At 53.7% G+C, this 21,688-nt stretch overlaps 1 protein-coding gene across 6 annotated transcripts in view; it reads left to right on the plus strand.

Annotated features, from left to right (window-relative positions):
* SUPT6H (SPT6 homolog, histone chaperone and transcription elongation factor) overlaps positions 1–19,008 on the plus strand; it is a 40,670-nt gene extending 21,662 nt beyond the window's left edge. For 5 of the 6 annotated variants that reach the window (XM_030537055.1, XM_030537053.1, XM_030537057.1 and 2 more), the window contains 21 exons: positions 878–1,073; positions 1,812–1,951; positions 2,036–2,153; positions 3,044–3,120; positions 3,945–4,080; positions 4,625–4,762; positions 5,089–5,256; positions 5,857–5,984; positions 7,172–7,379; positions 7,479–7,626; positions 8,339–8,481; positions 9,762–9,902; positions 11,124–11,319; positions 11,461–11,699; positions 12,915–13,028; positions 13,773–13,897; positions 14,410–14,522; positions 14,897–14,974; positions 15,091–15,257; positions 16,169–16,347; positions 17,101–19,008. In XM_030537055.1, coding sequence (XP_030392915.1) covers positions 878–1,073; positions 1,812–1,951; positions 2,036–2,153; positions 3,044–3,120; positions 3,945–4,080; positions 4,625–4,762; positions 5,089–5,256; positions 5,857–5,984; positions 7,172–7,379; positions 7,479–7,626; positions 8,339–8,481; positions 9,762–9,902; positions 11,124–11,319; positions 11,461–11,699; positions 12,915–13,028; positions 13,773–13,897; positions 14,410–14,522; positions 14,897–14,974; positions 15,091–15,257; positions 16,169–16,347; positions 17,101–17,287 — 3,139 coding nt within the window. In that variant the 3' untranslated portion in view covers positions 17,288–19,008. The remainder of the gene's footprint in view (positions 1–877; positions 1,074–1,811; positions 1,952–2,035; positions 2,154–3,043; positions 3,121–3,944; positions 4,081–4,624; positions 4,763–5,088; positions 5,257–5,856; positions 5,985–7,171; positions 7,380–7,478; positions 7,627–8,338; positions 8,482–9,761; positions 9,903–11,123; positions 11,320–11,460; positions 11,700–12,914; positions 13,029–13,772; positions 13,898–14,409; positions 14,523–14,896; positions 14,975–15,090; positions 15,258–16,168; positions 16,348–17,100) is intronic. The other variant, XR_003997008.1, reaches the window with a different exon arrangement.
* The last annotated feature ends 2,680 nt before the right edge of the window (positions 19,009–21,688 follow it).

Consider the following 21,688-nt stretch of genomic DNA (forward strand, 5'->3'; position numbering starts at 1 on the left):
TTGTCCTGCCAACTTCCCTTGGTGCTCCCATCATGCACTGGAGCCCTGTTCCCCTCTCAGTGGCAGCCGAGTTCAGGGGTTCACTGACACAGGAGCAGTTGAGATAATGCTGTGGAATGAGACAGGGCCTTAGGTACCAATCCTGGTATCAGGACAATAGACGCAGTGGGGTGACAGACAGACGAGGCTTATCCCAACAGAGGCACCTAAAGTACAGCCTGTGGAGCCTCCTCCACTTCCCCAGAGATCTGGTCTATGAATATGGGAGCTACCCAGTGCAGTACTCCAGTTGTTCCAGCCACCAGTCTGCTCCTACCTAGAGGGATGGGTGCACGCTGCCCCTCATTATGTGGACTTGGGGGGGCTTTGGGCTTCCAGGCAAGTTGCTAGCACAGCCCTCAGATGAGTAAAACCAGACCTTTTGTCTGGCAGGCTGGCTAAGGGAACATGGGGAGAGCTAGCTCCTCCCTGAAGCTGACCAATGGGGAGCTCCCCAGCCCTTAGGAACCACCACTTCGCAGCACAGGCCTCTGCCAGCAATAATTTAATTAGGAGTACATGCAGGCCAGGCCACAAGTAAAGAGACCCCAGCATGACCAAAGCAGCTCAGCCGTGGGAGGGTCTACAGGGTGACAGCCTAATATCCACCCTTTCCTGAGGCGTAGTCCTCAGCAGTAGGGTAGAATAGGCTCTGCTGGGGCTGAAACTGGGCACTGGCCTCTGGGGACCTGCAGCACTTCCACATCCACTTTGGGGATGCAGACGTCTCCTGCGTGGAAGGCTGTAGAGCACCCCATTTCCCGAGGTCCAGGCTGCTCAGCAGGAGCTGGCGTGACAGCGCCCCCCCCCCACCCCCCCGTCTCTCTCCCTTTCACAGTTATGGGAGTGACCAGACGTATTTTGAGGAAATCAAGCAGTTCTATTACCGCGACGAGTTCAGCCACCAGGTGCAGGAGTGGAATCGTCAGCGCACGATGGCCATCGAGCGTTCCCTTAACCAGTTCCTCTATGTGCAGATGGGTAAAGAACTGAAGAACAAGCTGCTGGTGGAGGCCAAAGAGTACGTCATTAAGGTGAGAGTGCTGACTCATCGCCTGCATTCTGGGCTACAGTCACACTCACAGGTTAGACGTGTAGGAGGCAGTCTAGGGGAGAGTCCTTTGATGGGGGTACGTGAGGATAGTGAAGAGGCAGGAGGAGGTCAGTGACAGACCCACAGGAACATCCGTGAGTCAGTCTTGTTCCATTCCCCGGTTAGGAAGGAAAGAGGAACATTAGATACAGCTCTAACTGGCCCATTCAGGGGTCACCTGCACTAGGGTACTCTACCTGTCAGACCTTGCAAATCAGGGCTCTAGTCCGTCAGTCCCCAGGCCCGGTATGTGCTAGAGCACCATGGACAGTAGGTCCCTGGAGGATGTCCAGCTCTGTGTTGAAGAAACAGGAATCTCTTGGGGCTTAGGGATCCTGACTGCCGTGGCAGTGAGCAAGGTAATTCCTTGGCTCTAGAATCAGATTCCTCGGGGACAAGATCTATCGCTCAGAGTGCTGTGCTGGGAGCTGCTGGCCTATGAGGTTGTACAGATCCTAGCAATGAGCTCTGGCCCCAAAGGAAGGCCTGATAGCAGGCTGTCCCGGCTGGAAGGAGCAGCATCTCTAGCTCTGTTGGGCTTCTGTGTCTCACCCCAGCGTCATGCTCAGGGCAAGGCACTGTCTGCACTTTGCCCAGTGGAGGCCCATGTGCCTGATGGAATGTGAAGGGAGGGAGACTGGCTTTCTCCCTCACACCCCTCCCTCTTCCTGTCCTTCAGGCTTGCAGCCGGAAGCTATACAACTGGCTAAAGGTGTCTCCCTACCGTCCAGACCAGCAGGTGGAGGAAGACGATGATTTCATGGATGAAAATCAGGGGAAGGGAATTCGGGTGCTGGGCATTGCATTCTCCTCCGCCAGGTACGAGGGAAAGGGTTGCTCCTGAGTTTACCTGCCATACTAGCCTGTTCTGGTCACTTCAGGGGGATCCTGTTTGTTTTGCAGAGACCACCCCGTGTTCTGTGCCCTGGTTAATGGTGAAGGCGAGGTTACAGACTTCCTCCGGCTGCCGCACTTCACCAAGAGACGGAATGCCTGGCGGGAGGAGGAGCGGGACAAGAAGGTGAGCTGGGGCAGGGGCTGTATTCTCTAGCTTATTCCTGAAGTGGGACAGTGCATGTGGACTGCAGTCAGCAGCAAGCGATCCCAAGCATGTTGGTCAGAGCTGGGTCTGAGACGTATCTGGCTGCATCCTGCCGATGGATCAGAATTGGGAGCAAACCTGTGTATTTATGAATGGAAGAGTCCTAGGATCAGTGAGTGGCGAGGAGGGGGTGTGTTCTGGCTGGGTGAGAGGTTCGTAAGCAAGCACTTTGGAAAGCGATCTCTGCTGCACACCAGATCAGTATGGGCCGTAAGGCCAGTGCTGAATAAGGGGCAGGAGCAGGGACAGTCCGGGGTCTGCAGGTGCGATTGCTGAGGGACCCTGCCTGCTGCACCAAGTGCCTTTGGAAAAGGCCCATCCAGCTTACGGAAAGGCAGAAACAGGCCTTGCTGCCCGTTAGTTACAGATTGCCTGAATTGGTCCTTCTGCCCCTTTTGGAGCTGGCTTCACTGCTCCTGCCTGTGCTGCAGTATTCAAGCTGCCATTTCATGGTCCTTCTCCTCCACCCACCAGCTAGCAATAGGCAGCATGGCTCAGTGGAAATTGGGAAGGGCTCCTGGCTTCTGTCCCTGTATCTCTATGAGCAGGTCACCTCTAGCCTCTGCCCAGCTGAGCCAGCTTGGCCCTTCCCGGGGCTGTCTGGGAAAGGCCAGGAACCAGCGCTTAGCCCCACTCTGTGTTCTGTTTGGCAGAGTGTCATGGCAGGTCAGTGCCTTAGGTAGGTTTGAGGCTTTGCCCTGTGAAATGGAGCTCCGCAGCCTGGGACACGTGCTCAGCGTGTGGTACTGGGAAGCTCTAGTAACCAGCCTGTTTCCATGGAGCCTCTTGCTTCCTTTTCTGTGCTCCAGGCCCAGGATATCGAAACTCTGAAAAAATTCCTTCTAAACAAGAAGCCTCATGTGGTGACAATTGCAGGAGAGAACAGGTAGGATGAGCTCTGGCATCCGCTTCCCGCGATGCCATCCCTCCCCGGCCATCCGTTTTTCTTCCCTCTCCCTCTCCCCCTCCCCGCCCCTTGCCACCTGCCCATGTTGCGCCTTCAGCAGGGTGGGACTCAGGTGCTGCTCCTACAGCAGATCCTACAGGGTGAGGTGTTGGCTCTCTGCTCTGCAGTGCTAATGGCGCACCTACCCCTGCAGAGGTGGTATCTGTCAGTTGCTCCTATCGTCCTCCCCAAGTGAAAATGCTCATCCCAGAACTCAACTGTCTCCAGCATTACACAGATCAGCCAGCCTGGGATCGCCCTGCTGCCCTGGAGCAGGGTAGGCCACACCTCTCTCGTGTGGGCCAGTGGCAGTGGGTGGCTTCAGTCCTATTGCTAGTGGTCAGCTGGCCCCTGCAGCAGAGTGAAGAGACCATGGCAAGTGAGCATCCTTCTCCTTCATACCAGGCACAAGGGTGGGGAGCTCGCACTGCCCAAGTGTCCATGGTCGGTGGTTGTATAGCAAAGGCTTCGGGGCTGCCAGTCCAGCACCTTTCACCAGTTAGAGCGATCTAAGCCACAAACTGGGCTTAAGATGCCCCAGGAGACCTGCTGTGCATCGTTCAATTCACTGGTTGGCTTCTGATTTGGTGCTTTTGACTGACGGAGCCTCTTGCTGTTAGCACCTACAGCCGATGGTCAGTTCAGAGGGGCTGGGAGCTGGGGATGTGACACGCCCACTGCAGGAGCTGCCTTGGAGATCAGTGTGATTTGAGTGTCCAGCTTTCTTGTCTTCCTCCCGATCCCCCTTGGCCATGTTTCCCCAGAGATGCCCAGATGTTGATGGAGGACGTCAAGCGGATTGTGCATGAACTGGATCAGGGGCAGCAGCTGTCTTCCATTGGGGTGGAGCTAGTGGACAATGAGCTGGCCATTCTCTACATGAACAGCAGGAAGTCAGAGGTAAAGCACCAGTGCACCTGTCCTCTTGTGCTCCCTCCAAGTGGCCTGACTTTCCTTGGTCACTGGGAGGATAGCCCGTCTCATTGAAATCCCACCACCTTGGGCAGGTTGGCGGTCTCTGCTACTGCATGGTGATCAAGCCTTGGCCGAGGTGTGTCAGGGTTTGGGGTTGGAGGGGCTTGTGAAAGGATCCTGCTGGGGATGACTGAAGAGACATGCACCAAGAGACTCAGTGGTGGGTATATATTGGTAAGGTCGGGATGGAGCCTTGCCCTCTTGAGCAGAAGGGAGTTGCTGCAACCTAGCTAATATGGGGAGGAACTGGACAAAACGGAGCTAGAACTATCCTCTCCTCCTTTCTGCTGGAGCCTTCTTTCTAATTACAGAAGAGCCCTGGGAGCCTTTGAACCCCTCCCCCAACCTGCCCTGAGTACTGAAAAGTGCTTTTTTGCATTGGTGTCACTTGTCACCGGTGCTAGTGCTAGCAGCGATGTGGGCACTAGCAGCAGTGAGAGCCTCGCTCCACGTCTCTGATCCTCTGCAGAACGAGTTCCGGGATTACCCCCCTGTGCTGCGCCAAGCCGTCTCCCTGGCTCGCCGTATTCAGGACCCCCTGATAGAGTTTGCTCAGGTCTGCAGCTCTGATGAGGATATCCTGTGTCTGAAGCTTCACCCTCTGCAGGTAACTGTTCCTTACAGGGGTCTCGGTCAGAAAGAAACGAGCCTGGGAACTTTCAACAGCAGGAACAGGCCCTAAGCTGAGCCAACGTGGCGTCCACCTGTTCTAGAATACGTCCAACTAGCACGACTCCTCCCTGATCCCTGTCTCTAGAGCACATTCCTCATCTTCCTTGTGGCCTTAGAGCAGCCTTGTTTGCCAAGATAAACCTCCACAGGCATTGAGCCTAAGGGAGGGGTTACACCTCCGAGGACCAGAGTCAGCCCAGATTTGCTTTTGACCAGCGTTGTGTAGACCTGCCCCATGGTGACCCCCTTCTCCCTCGGCAGGAACACGTGGTGAAGGAGGAGCTGCTGAATGCCCTCTACTGTGAGTTCATAAACCGTGTGAATGAGGTGGGAGTGGACGTCAATCGGGCAATTGCTCACCCTTACAGCCAGGCCCTGCTACAGTATGTTTGTGGCTTAGGGCCACGCAAAGGGACTCACCTGCTCAAGGTAAGAATGGAGCTGTCTCAGCTACCGCATAGCTGACATTGCCTTAAAACTGCTATGTGCAAGCTGCATCGTGGCTGCAGCGCTGGGAGGCACAGTGTCAGGGCCTGCGCTCGTGGTCTGACAGCACTGTCCCCATGGGGCCAAGAGAGTGTGGTTATTGTACTGCTAGTGAACTTGGAGCTGTGTGTGGGCTGCTCTCCCCGGTGTGGCTAGGAATCCTCAGCAGATCTGTCAATCCCAGCAAATTCCTGAGATGGCAGTAGTGTCAGCCAGGCTGTGCTGTGGTATCAGAACACTCAGCTGCTTTAGGAAGCACCAAGTGAAAGGCCAAGTACCTCTCCTCACCCCGAGAAGTGTGGCAGTCCTGCCTGCATGTGGTGCTGCTTTTACATCTTCCCTTAGTGTGGCTTTGAGATGCTTCCTGTACGGCAAGGCAAGGGCCCATGTGACAGGAGCAGGGTGGCTGTACCAGATACTCTTTGAACCCCTTACTATTCAGTCTGAGGCCTCTCTTTCCTTGTCTGTCTTCCACTGGGGCTGGGATATCCGTTCCCTCCGTGTGCTGCATTGCAAAGCTAATGCTGAAATCTCCTCCCTTAGATCCTGAAACAAAACAACACAAGGCTGGAGAACCGGACGCAGCTAGTCACTATGTGTCACATGGGACCCAAAGTCTTCATCAATTGTGCTGGTTTCATCAAAATTGACACAGCATCACTGGGTGACAGGTTGGTATTGGATGGTGCTGCATGCTGTGACGTGCGAGCTGCATGGGCTTTTAGTACTTGACTGACTGGCTGAAAGGGATTCCATTCCGCAGGGGCAGTATTCCTAGGAATTTCTGTGCAGCAGCCTTTCATGTCCAGCCAAGTGAGTTTATTACTGGTTATTAATCTGACTCTCTCTAGGCCAACTCAACCTAAACATTCGGGTGAGCAGTGCAGTACAGCACAAATTCGCTGCTGTGATTGTGGGGGGTCCTTTGTGGTGAAGAGAAACCAAAGCTAGAATCAGTCCTTCCCTAGTTTAGTGTCTTTGTACCTTTCACCACACAGACCCTTTTGATTAGTTCTAGTCTCGCTCATTGATTTATTTTTAACACTTTTTTTTAACAGTCCCGAACCTGGGGCAATAGCACAACACAAAAATTGAACTGGCTTGTAAACTGGAAGGAAGATTGTGGGAGTTTGTGTGGAGAAATGTATAGAGCTTAAAAATAATGTTAATAACCAAAGCTAGTGTTAAATAGAAAGCGTGAGGGCAGTTTGAAACCAGTTTCTAATCTCTGGATGGTCTCTGGGCCGGGAACATGCTGTGTTCAGTGCTGTGCTCTCTGGGCTGCTTCTTACTTTATCTCCCCGGGCTTGGGAGAGTCTCTGGGAACAAAGAGGGCAGCCAGGTGAACTCTTCAGCTTTGCTCCTCTCCCTGGGAGTTCTGGCCCTTCCAAGTGCCAGGGCTTGGGCGTTTACAGGACACAGACCCCAGGAATGTGAATGCAGGGTCTCTTGGACTGAGGCAAAGTTTTGGTACCTCTGAAGCAGTTTGGTGCAGAGGGTTGCATTGTCAACTAACCACACCTAATTAGTATGAGAGAGCAAATTATAGCCACAGCTTCCAGCTATAGTGCAAGCCCTGATGTGCAATGCTCTCTTTAGATCAGATGGCCAAAGTGCACTGTAGCAACCGGGCTATGCCCAGACAATGTGGGTGGCTGCAGGCTGCACTCTGCCCTTCTCAATTTCATGTTCAAGAGAATTCTTGTTCATTTAAACAGCGAAATTTTGCGGTGAACTGTGAAAGTGAATAGCAGCAGCAGCACATTCTCTTTAGTCATTTTGCATCCTATGACCTTGGAATGCACCTCTGGCCTCCTACAGAATTTCCAATTTGATGCGTGTGTTTGAATTTGTTTAGCACGGATTCCTACATTGAGGTCCTAGATGGGTCCAGGGTCCACCCTGAAACCTATGAATGGGCAAGAAAAATGGCAGTGGATGCCCTAGAGTACGACGAATCAGCAGAGGATGCCAATCCAGCTGGAGCGCTAGAGGAGATCCTGGAAAACCCAGAGCGTCTGAAAGACCTGGATCTTGATGCCTTTGCTGAAGAGCTGGAGAGACAGGTCTGTGAAGGGGAGGGAGCAGGGGTGGAGCTGCCTTCCAGCCCTTTTCTAGTATGACCGCTGGCCTACAAACATTAAACCATTCCATTGTACAAACAGGGTTATGGTGACAAACACATCACTCTGTACGACATCCGAGCTGAGCTGAGCTGCAGATACAAGGATCTGAGAACCCCATACCGTTCTCCTAACACAGAGGAGGTCTTCAATATGCTGACCAAAGAAACACCAGAGACTTTCTACATAGGTACGTGCCGATCACCTGGGAGGGTGTCACGGAGTGTGGGGGAGTCCGGTCCTGCACCCCTCTTCCTGGGACTCGCCGTGACTTTCAGCCAGCCAGTAAAACAGAAGGTTTATTGGACAACAGGAATGCAGGTTACAGCAGAGCCTGGAGGCCCAACCAGGACCCCCCAATCGAGCCCTTCTCAGGGTTCAGGGCTTGGATCCCAGCATAGGATTCCCTGAATTCCCATCACCCAGCCCAAAACCGAAACTGAACTGCCCCTCCTCCAGCCAGCCGATTCCTTTGTCCAGCTTCCCCGGCCAAGGTGCTAACCCCCTCCCCCTTACCTGGCTCAGGTTACAGGCTTAAAAATCCGGTCCCTCACCTAAAGACATGCCCGGCTCTCCCATCCCCCACACAGACAGACCCTACTCCATCACAGAGGTCTCCATCGGTTACAGAGCTGCAGTCACAAGCTGCGCCAGGCAGCGGAGGTCTGGGAGAATGGCAGCTCCGTGAACCTTTACTGGGATCGGTGCAAGGTCTGCAGCTCATTGGAGTGCTGCAGAACCAGACCGTTTGTGTTGCACTTGATGGCTTTTATGGAATGCCACCCGTAGGTACGGGAGTCCTAAGTAATCCAAGTAGCCTCCGGGAGGCCTGCATGGCATCCCATTCAGGGCACTGTCCAACCCTTGCATGTGCCTGATATACTCCTGTTTCCTCTCCCCAGGCAAAATGATCACCTGCAATGTGACTGGAATAGCCCATAGGAGGCCCCAGGGCGAAAGCTACGATCAGGCCATACGGAATGACGAGACTGGCCTCTGGCAGTGTCCCTTCTGTCAGCAGGATAACTTCCCAGAGCTCAGCGAGGTAAAGTACTGGGCTGCTTCTGCAGACGCTGACTCCATCGTCAGGCTGCTCAGATGTGTCGCTGCCCCGGAGCATCCTGTAGGGACTGCAGTACCGGAGGGGCCTTCTGAGAGAGGAGACCCTTCTGGGCAGGGATTGCGCCTCCCATGTTCAGACAGCACCCAGCACAATGGGCCCTCAACCCCTAAGGGAGCCTTTAGCTGTAACCCTAATGTGAATCCTCACTAGTGCTTCTGGAATTGCCTCTTTCTAGGCCTGCCAGCACCACTTAGTTGTGTGCGAGGGTTGCCCAGTATTTCTGACTAGGTGTGACATGGGATGGGAGCCAATTGGTCACCTTTTCCCCACAGACAGTCAGAGTGGGTTTGTTCAGAGTCAGCACTCTTCTGTTTTATGCAAAGAAGCCACCCATGGGGTGGAGAAAATAAGCTGATTTCACCCCCATTGTCTCAATTTAAGCACCAGCACAGACATCCTGCTTTTCGATGGGGTGGTATTTTGGGGTCCTGCCTTAAGAATGGCAAATTCCAGCCCTGATAGTCAGGACCCTGGGTAGTCAGCAGTTCCCATGGTAGCCATGGGACTCCAGTAGAACCCACCTCACTGCGGAGCTGTGATTCCAAATTGAAAGGGACTTCGACTCTTGCAGCTGCGTGCAGGGTGCAGACAAGGCAGGCCCAGCTGGCACAGTCTGAATAGCAGCATAGACAGTGAGGGACGTACAGGAGCATCCTACATACCTGAACCCCAAGGGTCCAGAACCTACACAGCCTTTCTACACACCCAAGCAGTGCCTCCCACAGCTACACTGCAACCTTTAGCAGCACAGTGGCCCGGTGCCTCCCCACTGCTGACGCCTTTCACTGGCATACGGCTACAGGCTGCAGTGCCAGCTGCAAACGCAGCCTCCTTTTGACTGCAGCATGTGGCTACATGTGTCATGCCTGTACTCTGCACGCTGCCGTAAGTGTAGACGGAGCCTAAGCATTGTAACCTTCCTGCTTGCAGAGCAAACCTGCCTGCCATGAGCCGAGGGTAACGGGCTAGGAATGCTACGTGGATCAGTTTCAGTCACTCAGACCTCTGTCTTTTAATTTCTTTGAGGCTGCTGCAGGTTCTCCAGTTTGCTGCTACAGCCAGAGTGTTCCAGAACTTACCCCTTGCTCTGGCACAGCCAGGCCCCTGCTTGAATGTGTCTCCTGTGTCTAACAGAATTGTACTTGTGCTGCCTTCGGAAATTGTTTTCCATGCTGAGTCTCTTATTCCTTTGCTTCCTTAAGGTTTGGAATCACTTTGACAGTGGCTCCTGCCCTGGCCAGGCTATTGGGGTGAAGACGCGGCTGGACAATGGGGTCACTGGCTTTATACCAACCAAATTTCTCAGCGACAAGGTGGTTAAGCGGCCAGAAGAAAGGGTGAAGGTAGGAGAGCAGAGTGCATCTCTTCCGGCTCCAAGTGGCTGTCTCTAAAGAGCTGGTACCAGAGGCTCAGAGTCCTGCTCATCTCTCTCTCCCTTCCCCAGATATCCCAGCAACTGCTCTTTCCCTTGTGGGCTCTAAATCAACAGTGAATTTAGGTTCTTGTTCCCTTCCTTCTCCCAGACTGCAAGTCTCCCTTAGCTGCTGGTGGCAACTGTGTGAATCAGTTTGCATACTACACTGGGCAGGATTTATTACAGTTGGAATGAAGTCCAGAGCCTGGGAGGCTAGAAGGCATTCTCATGAGGAGCTGACCATTGTTCCCAGCTTTTGAAATAGCTCAAGGAGCAGCTGCTAGATTCCTGGAGGGTCATTTTCCCCTCGCTTGTGATAGTTTCTCCTATAGTTGAATCCCTCACTCAGGGTTATTTTTCCTAGTTGAATCCATTTCTGTGGCCTATCTGAGTTACTTGATCTCCTTCAGAACAGGGACCAGGGCCCTCTTCGTAAAATCCCATGGGTATAGAATGCAGGTGTGCACATCATTACCAGAGAAGGGTTGACCTCTGCGCTCTCCTTTTGGGATCCTTGCTGAGGGAATGAACATTTAGATGAAGGACTATCCAGTTGACATCTGAGGTCTCCTAGCAATCCCCTTAAGGGGACGCTGTCAACTTAAACACGTTTAAATGGACTGCAACATTCCAGTTTCTGCTAGAGCCCCTTTAAACAATGTGACCTGGACCTTTAAAATGTTACAGGTTTTTCTGCTCCCTTGTTCATTTAGAAGGGTCTTTTGGACAGGCTTGAAAAAGGTGTTCCCCTTGCCACCCCATCGTGTGCGTGCGTGTGTGTGCACACCTGACTGCTGCTTGCTGTCTGTTCACTTCCTCCTTCAGCTCAGAGGCACTAGGGGACACCAGCAACAGAACAAGGAAGCTGACTATGCAAAGGGCTGTGAAATGCCAAAGAAAACACACTGGGGAAGAGACCGATTCTCCTCTAATCCCTTCCAGGTCTAGTCCTCTGTAGGGTCGTTGTAACAGTGCTAGATAAACAGCTTTCAGGGGGATATCTGATTTTTATTTTCAGGTTGATGTGTCCTGTTAAATACTCGAGGTAAGCCCACCACACCAGTGTGGCTGTGATAGGACACTCGCCGAGTGACAGGTGCAGCATGTGAGTTGCACCTGCTGACTAATCCAATCTGCCACTCCTCCGCAGGTGGGAATGACTGTTCACTGTAGGATCATGAAGATAGACATTGAGAAGTTCAGTGCAGACCTGACCTGCAGGACGTCAGACCTGATGGATAAGAACAATGAATGGAAGCTGCCCAAAGACACTTACTATGACTTTGATGCTGAGGCAGCAGATCACAAACAGGAAGAAGACTACAAGAGGAAGCAGCAGCGCACAAGTGAGTATCCCTTCTCTAGGGCCCTGAGAACCGGGCACATGGACATTCTCAGTCTGCCCCAGGGAAAAGAGATGTGATTGGATGTTCCTTGCAATAAAACCACTGCCGTGGGAATGCTAACTGCCCACTTGTGTCCGACAGCATACATCAAGAGGGTGATCGCTCACCCGTCATTCCACAACATCAGCTTCAAGCAAGCTGAGAAGATGATGGAGACCATGGACCAAGGCGATGTGATCATCCGGCCAAGCAGCAAGGGGGAGAACCACCTGACTGTCACCTGGAAGGTGAACGATGGGATTTACCAACATGTGGACGTCCGAGAGGAGGGCAAGGAGAACGCCTTCAGTTTGGGCTCCACCCTTTGGATTAACACAGAGGTAAGAGCCAGGTGGAACGTGACTGGGGACGTGAACCGGGGGGAGTGGATCCCAGCCCAGTTAACAGAAGATGAAATGCTGACTCGGCAAGGGGGGTGGGCACAGTCACCCCAGAGGAACTGCTAAAGGATTGAATGGTTTGGAGTTTAGAACCCAGAGGTGGTAGCAAAAGCTGGGGTGCTGGCTTGTGGCATACATTACTTACAAATAGGCCATCAAACTGAAACCTTTCCTGGCTTCATAAAGCTGGGTTAGAAACAAGGTGGTGTGGAAATCTGGAAACTGCCTTGGACAGCCTGTGAGCAGGATCATCCTGAGGCTTCACTCTTCTCACAGGTGCATCCGGACTGTTTGGGAACAGCTTCCAATGTCAGTCACTTCCATTTCCTGAGCAAATACTCGGCAGCCCGCCCCCTCTTCAGATTTTAGAGTAACTGGTGGCTCTGTGTAAAAGAATTGTAGAGATTAGTGTTAGAAAAGCCCATTAGATAATCCAGTTCAGTGATTCTCAAGCTTTTCAGGTCGCTGTGACCCCTTATCTGAAGTGTAAAAAAACAAAACAAGGCATCTCCATTACATTTGTTTCTGAGGTAAACGTGAGGGGGAAATGGATCCATGATAACAGTGCAATCAATGCCTGTGCAACGTATTTGTTGTGCGTTTCAGGAGGCTGACAAAGAATACTTGACCTTGAGGAGTCAGGAATGAGATTGCTTTAGATTGTATTTCCAATGCCTCATGACTCCCGATTGCCTTTCATGCCCTCACCCCGTGTCGGTTTCGACCCACCAGTTGAGACCCTGATCTAGTCCAACCACTGCAAGACCGATTGCCGTGCTACATTTTCCCAGCTGTTCCTTTAGTCTGAGGAACAAAGTGCTTTCCCCCGCCCCCCCAGCCTGTCCAATAGAGTCAGGGTCGCTGTTTATCCCTGAGACTGTAAGGAACTGAGCTGCCCCCACTTGCACTGGTGCAGGTGGGGTACGTTAATCCTACAGAGCACGTGTCTGAGGGAGCGGGCTGTCCCGGGAGCTAGGACACTTGCCCTGCACTCCACTGCAGATGGGCACTAGTCATCCTGTGGTGCCTTCCAGAGTTAAGAGGATCTGAGATTCCAAGGCCTGGGCATCGCTCAGCGCAGTGGGTTCAGTTTTGCCTCTGGAAGATCAGGAGTCAGACTCAGGATAAAGTGGCTCTTTCTTTGTTTGTTCCAAGGAATTCGAGGACCTGGATGAAATCGTCGCACGCTATGTCCAGCCAATGGCGTCTTTTGCTAGAGACCTGCTAAGTCACAAATACTACCAAGACTGCAGTGGCGGAGACAGGAAGGTGAGCCTCCCAGAGGGGCTGCTGCAGAGCTGTAAGAAGCAAAGCTGGGTGCAGCTGGCTGCCCCAGATCAGTCTCCTGGCCTCTGTGCAAACACTAACCATTGAGTTCAAGTTAGTGTTAAGATAGAAGAGGTTCATGTGTTCTGTGCTCGTGTTGGTCACTTCCCAGCTTTGGGTCTGGAGGGAGCTAGCTTGGAGCGGTAGAACCAGCAGAGAGCTTGGCCTGGCTTGCTGGGCCGAATGTCTGAAGGGCCATGTCACTGTCTACGCCAGGAAAGGGAGGGCCCTGCCTTTGCACCAGTCTGACAGTGCTGGCACATCACAAAGGCAGGGGCAGATAGGGCTCTCTCCCTCTCCAACTCTGCCACTTCCCCACTCGAGGGGAAGTACTCTCAGACAAGACACAAGTGCCCTAAAGCGGGGATGAAGGGATGCTCCTCCCCTCACATCACTGTCTGGAGCGCTGACCTAAGTAAGCACGAGTGTGTCCATCTGGACCACCCAGTTGCCTCCACCGAATGGTCACAGCTCCCAGTCCTACGTGCCATACTCAGTATTGTGAAACGAGCCCTGGATGAACCCACTGGATGCTGTTTGTTTGGACACGGCCATGGGGAAGGGTGGGCTGGGCAGAAGCCAGCACTGCAGTGTTCTTAGGCAGCATGCACCTCTGAGTCCTGGCGCTGCCCCCGGGCTGCACAGAGCATCTCAGTGGAGTGTTTGTCTCTCTTCCCCTCTAACCAGAAACTGGAGGAACTTCTAATAAAGACCAAGAAGGAGAAGCCGACCTTTATTCCTTACTTTATCTGTGCCTGTAAAGAGCTACCTGGCAAATTCCTTCTGGGATACCAACCTCGAGGAAAACCGAGGTCAGTGGTGCATGTATGTTGCTGGGTACAGCTGGCTGTCAGTCACTGCAGGGCCTGGGCCTAGGCTTGTCCCCTGCCTGACTTTTCTTGGACTCTGCTCTGGTTCAATGTGTAGCAGCAGCCCTGACCCCTGGAGTTTGGCCTGCGGGTGCCTCACACGTGTCATCTCATCAGGTTGGCTCCTGATGCCTTTGACCACATGGCCATCGTGAGCCATGTCCCATCCCTCGACAGGGGAGGGTATGGATTCCGCAGGTGTTGGCATTTCCAGGGTAATGGCCAAGTGTTACTGGGGCTGGGTTGGAAGCTGATTGAAGGCGGGTGATCCTAGCAGAGTCTGTGCCTCAGATAACTATGGGTTCATTATGGGTTCATTTCTGATGTATCTGGGCACCATGTGCCCTCCCCGTCCCTTTCTCCCACTGCGTTGGGTGGAGCTGGTTATTGCCAGTAATCGGTGAAACTGTGCTGCAGCGTGATGTGCTCGTCTCTCCCCCTTCCCGACCTTACAGGATAGAGTACGTGACGGTAACACCAGAGGGATTCCGGTACCGGGGACAGATCTTCCCTACGGTGAATGGGCTCTTCCGGTGGTTTAAGGATCATTATCAGGACCCAGTGCCAGGTGACCCCCAAATCCTAATCACCAGGGTTGTTCTGTCCTGCAGGAAATCAGACTAAGGGCTGGCTCGTGCTCCTTGGATAGTCTGAATGGAAGTGGGTCAAGCATCTATCAGCAATTAGTCAGACCTGGTAGCTGCTTCCAGTTACAAGGACTTGTATAGCCCAGTTAGCTGAGCTGCTCAGAGGAGCCCCTAATCCCAGATCATCTCTCTTCCTGGTGGTGTACAGAGGAGGTTACCTGTGAATACCGCTGCTCATCACAAATCCAGAACCTTTCCCAGATCCACTGAAGTCTGGATTCTCTTGGCACATTAGAGAGTGGTGACTATTGGGGTGCCAGGGTGTCACACACATCTCTCTCTTTTGTTTCACAAGGTATCACCCCCAGCAGCAGCAGCAGGACCCGGACCCCAGCCTCCATCAATGCTACTCCTGCTAACATTAACCTGGCAGGTGAGTACCGGCCTCTCTCCTTGGGCAGATCTGTGGAGGCTGACTCCGAAGCTAGTCCCTGGACAGGAGTCAGATTCTCTTTGTCTTCACTTGGAACTCGGGGTTTTCTCTTCTAGATCTGACCCGAGCCGTGAACGCGCTGCCTCAGAACATGACCTCGCAGATGTTCAGTGCCATCGCAGCGGTGACGGGCCAAGGGCAGAACCCCAATGCCACGCCTGCACAGTGGGCATCCAGCCAGTATGGCTATGGAGGCAGTGGAGGGGGCAGCAGTGCATATCATGTAGGTGTATCTTGAGTACCTAAGCCAGAGTGGTAGGACTCTCATCAGAGCAGCACAGCGGGCTGTCTCTCATGGAAGTGCTGCCTTCCTCTGCGGCATTAGAGATTGGCTGTGCAGGAGACAGCACAATGGACTGTATGGACCAGTGGCCTGCCCTGATACCGAAGGGCAGTATGGACCTGCAGTGGTCAGCCAGGGGCCTAGCTGCAGCATTCAGCCCTGCTGTGCAGATTCCTGGGCCTTGTTCCATGCCCCCAGGGCCAGGAACATTGGAAATGCAATGCTGGCTGTGAGGAAGATTTGTCTGGCTCCCAAGGAACATGCCTGGTGTTGGTTGGGACCCGGTGGTGAGGGAGAGGGACACGAAACCACATGATGTGCTTCAGTATCCACAGCATAGAGCTGCACATGAAAGGGATTAGCTATGAAAATATGTGCTGAGCTTGCAGGGCTTTTCAGCTGGGAGGTACACAGGCAGGCGAGTGCTCCAGCTCTGCCTCGTGCCCGAAGATGGCCCTGGACTCTGCTCCCAACCCACCACTGAGCAGTTCCTCGTGTGAGTCTGCACCTGCCCGCTCGGCACAGCTGCAGGAAGGGCTAGGCTGGGCTCGGTGCAACAGATGCCCCCTGCCGCCTTGGGAAGCTCTCAGCTAAAATACTCCTCCTTGGGCTAGGCACTCGGGGGGTGACATCTGGGCCTATCGGAGTCCCCACAAAGCCCTGCCGTGGTGCTAAGCCGCTCCCTGAGGAAGGCATGGCAGCTTGGTGATGTGTAGGGAGGGCCTGACCCTGCCTCCTGCTCTCTGGGTAAGAGGTGAGGGAACGTGCTGTGCTCTGGGCATCTGTGTCAAGCCTAGCCCCAGTGGTGCCCTGACCCTCGCACTAACCTAAGGGTGTCCGTCCCCTTGCAGGTCTTCACAACTCCAGCGCAGCAGCCGGTGGCCACCCCTCTGATGACCCCCAGCTACTCCTACACGACCCCCAGCCAGCCAATTACAACACCTCAGTACCATCAGCTCCAGGCCAGTACTACACCCCAGTCCACCCAGTCGCAGCCATCATCCAGTTCCAGGCAGAGGCAGCAGCCGAAGTGAGTAGCTCGTTTGTGGTGCTGGGTGTGTGCAGCTGTCTGCTGTCTTTGAGCCGCTCTTGCCCTGCCACACACGAGCACTTCCCTGGCAGCAGGATACGGTTTTGCCATAAGTCTTCCTGCTGGCAGTAGGGGGCGTGCTGAACAGGCCGGGGGGAGGAGGCTGCATGGCTGTGGCGCTGGGGGCCCAGCCCCTGCTCAAAGGGCAGGGGAAGAGGTGTCTGGCAAGCACTGCGGCTGAGCAAGGGTGAAGAGCGTAGTCCCAGCCCATCGGCTCTGAGGAAATGGATTCAGGCCATGGTGCTGATTGGGGGGCGGGGGGGGAGAAGCCAGTCCAAGGGGCTGTGACAGTGTGGCACTGAATCGAGAACCCGTTCCTCGGCCAGGCGTGAGGGCGGAACGGAGTCTGCTAAGGAAGTTGGCCACAATGAGTCCCATTGACTAACAGCCACTCTGCAGCTGTGAGGAATCTGCTACCTCAGACATAACTGAACACGGTCCACGGAGTTCTGCATGCGTGCTAGAGCCACTGCCTCGGGCTGCAGAGCCAGTGGGTCCCGGTAGGCAGTAACCGTGCTGGGGGAGGACATCTGCGTGGGCTGCCCTGTCACCCGCCTGCATTTGAATAGAAGAGAGAGACGTTGGGGCATCCGGTAGTGTCACCCTTCTGCAAAGGCAGTGCCTGGGGAGGGAAACTGACCCTGTTGGGCTCCTGCTATTTGAATGTTTCACTTCCTGCTTCTGCCTGTCTAGGTCCAACAGCCACGCTGCAATCGACTGGGGGAAAATGGCCGAGCAGTGGCTCCAGGAGAAGGAGGCTGAGCGGAGGAAACAGAAGCAGAGGCTGACCCCTCGTCCATCTCCCAGCCCCATGATCGAGAGCACGCCCATGTCCATTGCTGGGGACGCCACACCGCTTTTGGATGAAATGGATCGATAGGCCTTGCTGGACCTGACCCTTAACCTTTGTTCTTTCTCTGGGGAGGGGAAGGGGAGAGAGAACAGCTGAGAATGAGTTTCCTTCCCTTCTCCTATTTTATACTTCATAAAACGATGTGAAACGACACTTGGTGTATCCACCCACATGAGCTAATATACCTGGCAGGGCTGGCATCTATACACACACACACATCATAGGAAGGGATGCTGCAGGCGCCTCTGCGCACTAAACCTTGGTTCACCGTGTGGGAAGCTCAACAGAACTGTTATAAAGGTCGATCGAAACCCTTTAGAAATGAGCAGCAAGCTGCTTTCACAGCCAAAGACTAGAAGGCAAACCTGGCTGGAAATGCCAGCTCTTGGCCTAGAGCAAAGTTTTATTTTGATCGTCGTGTATTCTGACCGTTGCCCGTCCCCGTTCCGACCCACGGAACGAAATCATGTAGGGGCTCGGACAGCTCAGCCCAGATCCTCTGACGTTTCTGCTACTGTATGCTTGGTGTCTCCTTGTGTAGGGGGCTCTGCAAAACTCCACCAACTGCCTCAGCTGTATTTGCAAGGCTGCGCTAGCAGAGCAGCTCTGGGCTAGGGCTCTTGCCAGAGAGAGCAGCAGCTGGTCCACAGGCTCATCCTCTCCTGACTTCATTTGGAACGATATTTATTCAGTTGTTTTTTAACTCAGACTGCAAAGCAAAACCCTGGGTCACAGCAGCTTTCCCAAGAGTTAGCAGGAGCTAAGACACTGCAAGGGCAGCCACTCCTGTGGTGAGGAGAATGCAAGTCAGCCTGAAGTGCATGTCCTCTGTCATACTGCTTAGCTCTGTCCACATGTAACCGAAAAGGGGGAATAAATAGTGTTTCTACTGAACACTAGTCTGGGGGTGTTCTCTTCTCATCCTGTATTGCCTGCCTGCTCCTCTCTACCACTGGCTTGCTGCAGACACAGAGTACAGCAGTGAACCAGGAAATGCCCCTCGTGTGTTGCCCAAGTTGCCTGCTATGTGCTGGTGGGTTGATGCTAAAGAATATTTTGGGTTGAATGTGTTGTGCGGGGTTCTTAGCCCAGCGTGTCAGGGCGACACCCCTGGCGCTGTCCTCCCCTCTGTCCTGGCAGGATTCAGGGAGGAGGCTGATAGAACGCAGGCACTATCTGGCCTGGGTCAGAAGCAGCCCTGCCAGCGCTGAGGGCTCTGTGTTTCATACACTTCCCTGTATTTCTCCACCTGCTTTCTCCAGGAGGATTTTTCCTGGAAGCAGGATTTGTGTTGCTTGATCTGCTCCTGTTTGGCTCTAAGGTCACAACGCACTGCTTGAGGTCCCAGAGGGCTTTTCCCTCTGCTGGGAAAGGAGCAGAGAGCTCAGGAAACAAAGGTCCTGTTGCATGCAAATGCCCTTGAATAGCAAGAGCTGCAGCAGTCAGGAAAGTGAAGCTCTTCTCCCCAGGAGTGCAGAACCTGGCTTCCCTACAGCTCCCCAGGGGGCTGGCCTGGCTGCATCCCTCTCCTTACCACGCAGGCAGGCTCTGCTCGGTGGTAGATTAACAAGCATACTAACCTTGCGCTGTTTGTTTTTGTTCAGTTCTGTATGACAGGAAATTGACTATGGAGTAGCTCTCTGTGAGGGAACCTGCCAGAGAGTCATGGCGCTTTGTCTGGATGCTCCTTATGGCTGTCTTTGGTTTTAGTTTTCTCCCTTTCCATCAATAAAATTCTACTTTTGGGATGTTGATTGTACCCAGTGTTCTCCCTGCCTACTGCACTGATGCTCTCCTCTCCGTAAGCCACCTCCTGCTCTGGGGCTGCCAGGTGTAGCTGCCCTGTCATCTCTCTGCTCTGGTGGTATGGGTTTGGTCTCATCTCCAAAGAGATGACTGCACAAGCTGCTGCTAGTAGCAAACGGGAGCCTGGGTTTCCCTCTGCAAGTCGAGATCCCCTCCAACGCCCTGCATCCTTCACCAGAGGAAGAGTTAGTGCCAAGATGGCTGCAGCACTACATCGCTCCCATTTGCATCCAGGGCATCTCTTGGAAGACTGCCTAGCAGCGTTTGGCTGAGCTTGGAGGCACTGCACCATGGTTTTAAATGTCTCTTCTGTTACCGCTCTTGCCTGTGGCCACTCGGTGGGGATGGAAAGCTTTGGAAAGGATGTTTCCAGGGTTAGGCTGTCTAAAAAGCACTTGCTTGCTGAGCTGCACTGCTGTGCCTGAGTGACAAGCAGCACACTTGGCTCTGTGCCCATGGTAAATAGGCTGCTGGCTTGTGATGTGTGTCTGGGTTCCCATGATCCTTTGTCCAAGGGCAGGGAAATGGCCCATCCTCTTGCGAGCAGGGGCTGTTCTTTTTGAGCATTGGCCAGCTAAACCCAGGGTTGTGAGTTCAATCCTTGAGGGGGCCACTTAGGGATTGGGGGCAAAATCAGCACTTGGTCCTGCTAGTGAAGGCAGGGGGCTGGACTCCATGACCTTTCAGAGTCCCTTCCAGTTCTGTGAGATATAGGTATATGAAGAGTCCTGCAAGAGGTGGTGACAGGTTTAAATCTATCTCCCCAAAAGACTGAAACTGAATGCTCCTGTGCTTTTTGCTTTAGCACTGCATGCTCTGGGTAACGCGTGAGAGCCTCACTGCATGGATAGGGACACCACCCTCCCCCAGCACCTCACACCTGGGCTCCTGTGTCTGAAATTGAGATAAAGACCATATTGCCAAACCTGGTTTTAAATGAAGGCTTTTTTAGTCTGGGAGACCTCGCTAGAATGGTTTGCCTGGCTCCGGGGGGGAGCTCGCTGAAAACACACCTCCCATGCATTGGTGGGCCTGTTTTCCAGCATGATCTTCGCATCTCAGTGCAGAATGCGAGAGGGAGCAGTGCTTTCCTGACCTGTGTAACTAGGGGCAAACCTCTGCCTTATGCCTTCTGAGGGATTCACGTGCATTTCATCCAAGTGCTTGGCTAGTGCCTGCAAGACCTTGAGCCGATTGGGGATCCTTAGGGCACATCCTCCACTTGCTTGATCGCCCAGTGGCTGCAGCAAAGCAGCCAAAGTCCACAGCGTGAGAGACCTTTACTGTCTGAGCTGCAGGCTAAGCAGCCGGGGGCGACCTGCCTCCAAAACCCCATATCGCTGCCGGGTAGGTTGGCATGACGTTAATGTTCACCAGTGACCCTCCAGGAGCCACCACCTGGGTGTAGCACAGGCAGGGCTCTGGCCCTGAGGCCTGGCCTCTGCACGCTGATTTGGCATTTAGCTGTATGCAAGGCACTGACCCTTACGGTCAAATGGAGTTAATACGTGCCTGCTGGCCAGAGGGTCAGTGTGTGAAACTCAGCACCAGAGCAGGGCAGAGAATTATTACTATAAACCCCCAAGCTCTGTAAGTGGCTTGAGAACTGCTCCAGCATCAACCCAATTCCAGAAGAAACAGCTGAGCAAGAAGCTGCAATTAGCTAACGAATGCCCCAAATCAAGGTACTGACCAGCTATGCGAGCTAAGTGGGGTAAGGGCAGGGAAACGCATGCCCTGCCCTTAACTCAGTACAGGAAATCGGAACGCCCATCCTCCCTCTGCCATGCCTGCCCTGCCGGCTTGCAGGGAAAACAACTCCGTGCCTCAGCTGAGCAATGTGAAATGAAATAGCATGAAGGGTGAGGAGTAACTCAGACTAGTTCTTTAATAACCTGTGCTCCTCTCTCAGCGCCCAACACTTGTACCCAGCAGGATCCGTCTGAAAACCCGAGGTGCTGCCTGCCTGGCCTATGCCAAACAATCACCCAGTTCACAGAAACAAACGCAAGTGCTGCTCTGGGAGGGTCAGGTGCTGGGCTGGCCTCACAGAGCTAACCCGGGGCCCCTGGCTCACCAATCCCAGGACGTGGGGATTAGCCTGCCTGAAGAATTCTCCCCCGCTGCTCTGCACAGCTCTCTCGGCGCTGCTCTCACAATGTCCCATTGTGCTGCTGTTTCCCCTCCAAACACTGGGCCACAACCAGGGTTGTTTCTTTGTGGGTGTGCAGGAATGGCAGCCTCTATCACCATCCTCAGGGCCCTGGAGCTGGCCAATCCCTGGGAGTCTCGCTTTAAAAGACAGCCAAGCAAGGGGAGTACATGCTGTGCTAGCAGGGACTGGATGGGTGTTTTCTTCCTAGGGAGCAGTTAGCATGTCCCCTAAAACATCAGTAAAGCAAAAAGGACCAGGGCTAAAGCATCTCTTGGGAATCCCTGGTGCAGTGACCCATTTTGGGGGCCAGGAGAAATGCAGGAGCTGAGGTGGGAGCAGGGAAGAGAGAGCTGCTAGCTCTGCACACTAGTGCAGCGATCACACACGTGCTCTCCCGTGTCCGTTTCTACCCCTCCCTTTGGGGCAGGGAGTGTGCCTGTAGCTGCATGGCCAGAGCTGGTGCTACC

This window comes from Gopherus evgoodei, chromosome 17 (assembly GCF_007399415.2).
Source record: "Gopherus evgoodei ecotype Sinaloan lineage chromosome 17, rGopEvg1_v1.p, whole genome shotgun sequence".
Lineage (NCBI taxonomy): Eukaryota > Metazoa > Chordata > Testudines > Testudinidae > Gopherus > Gopherus evgoodei.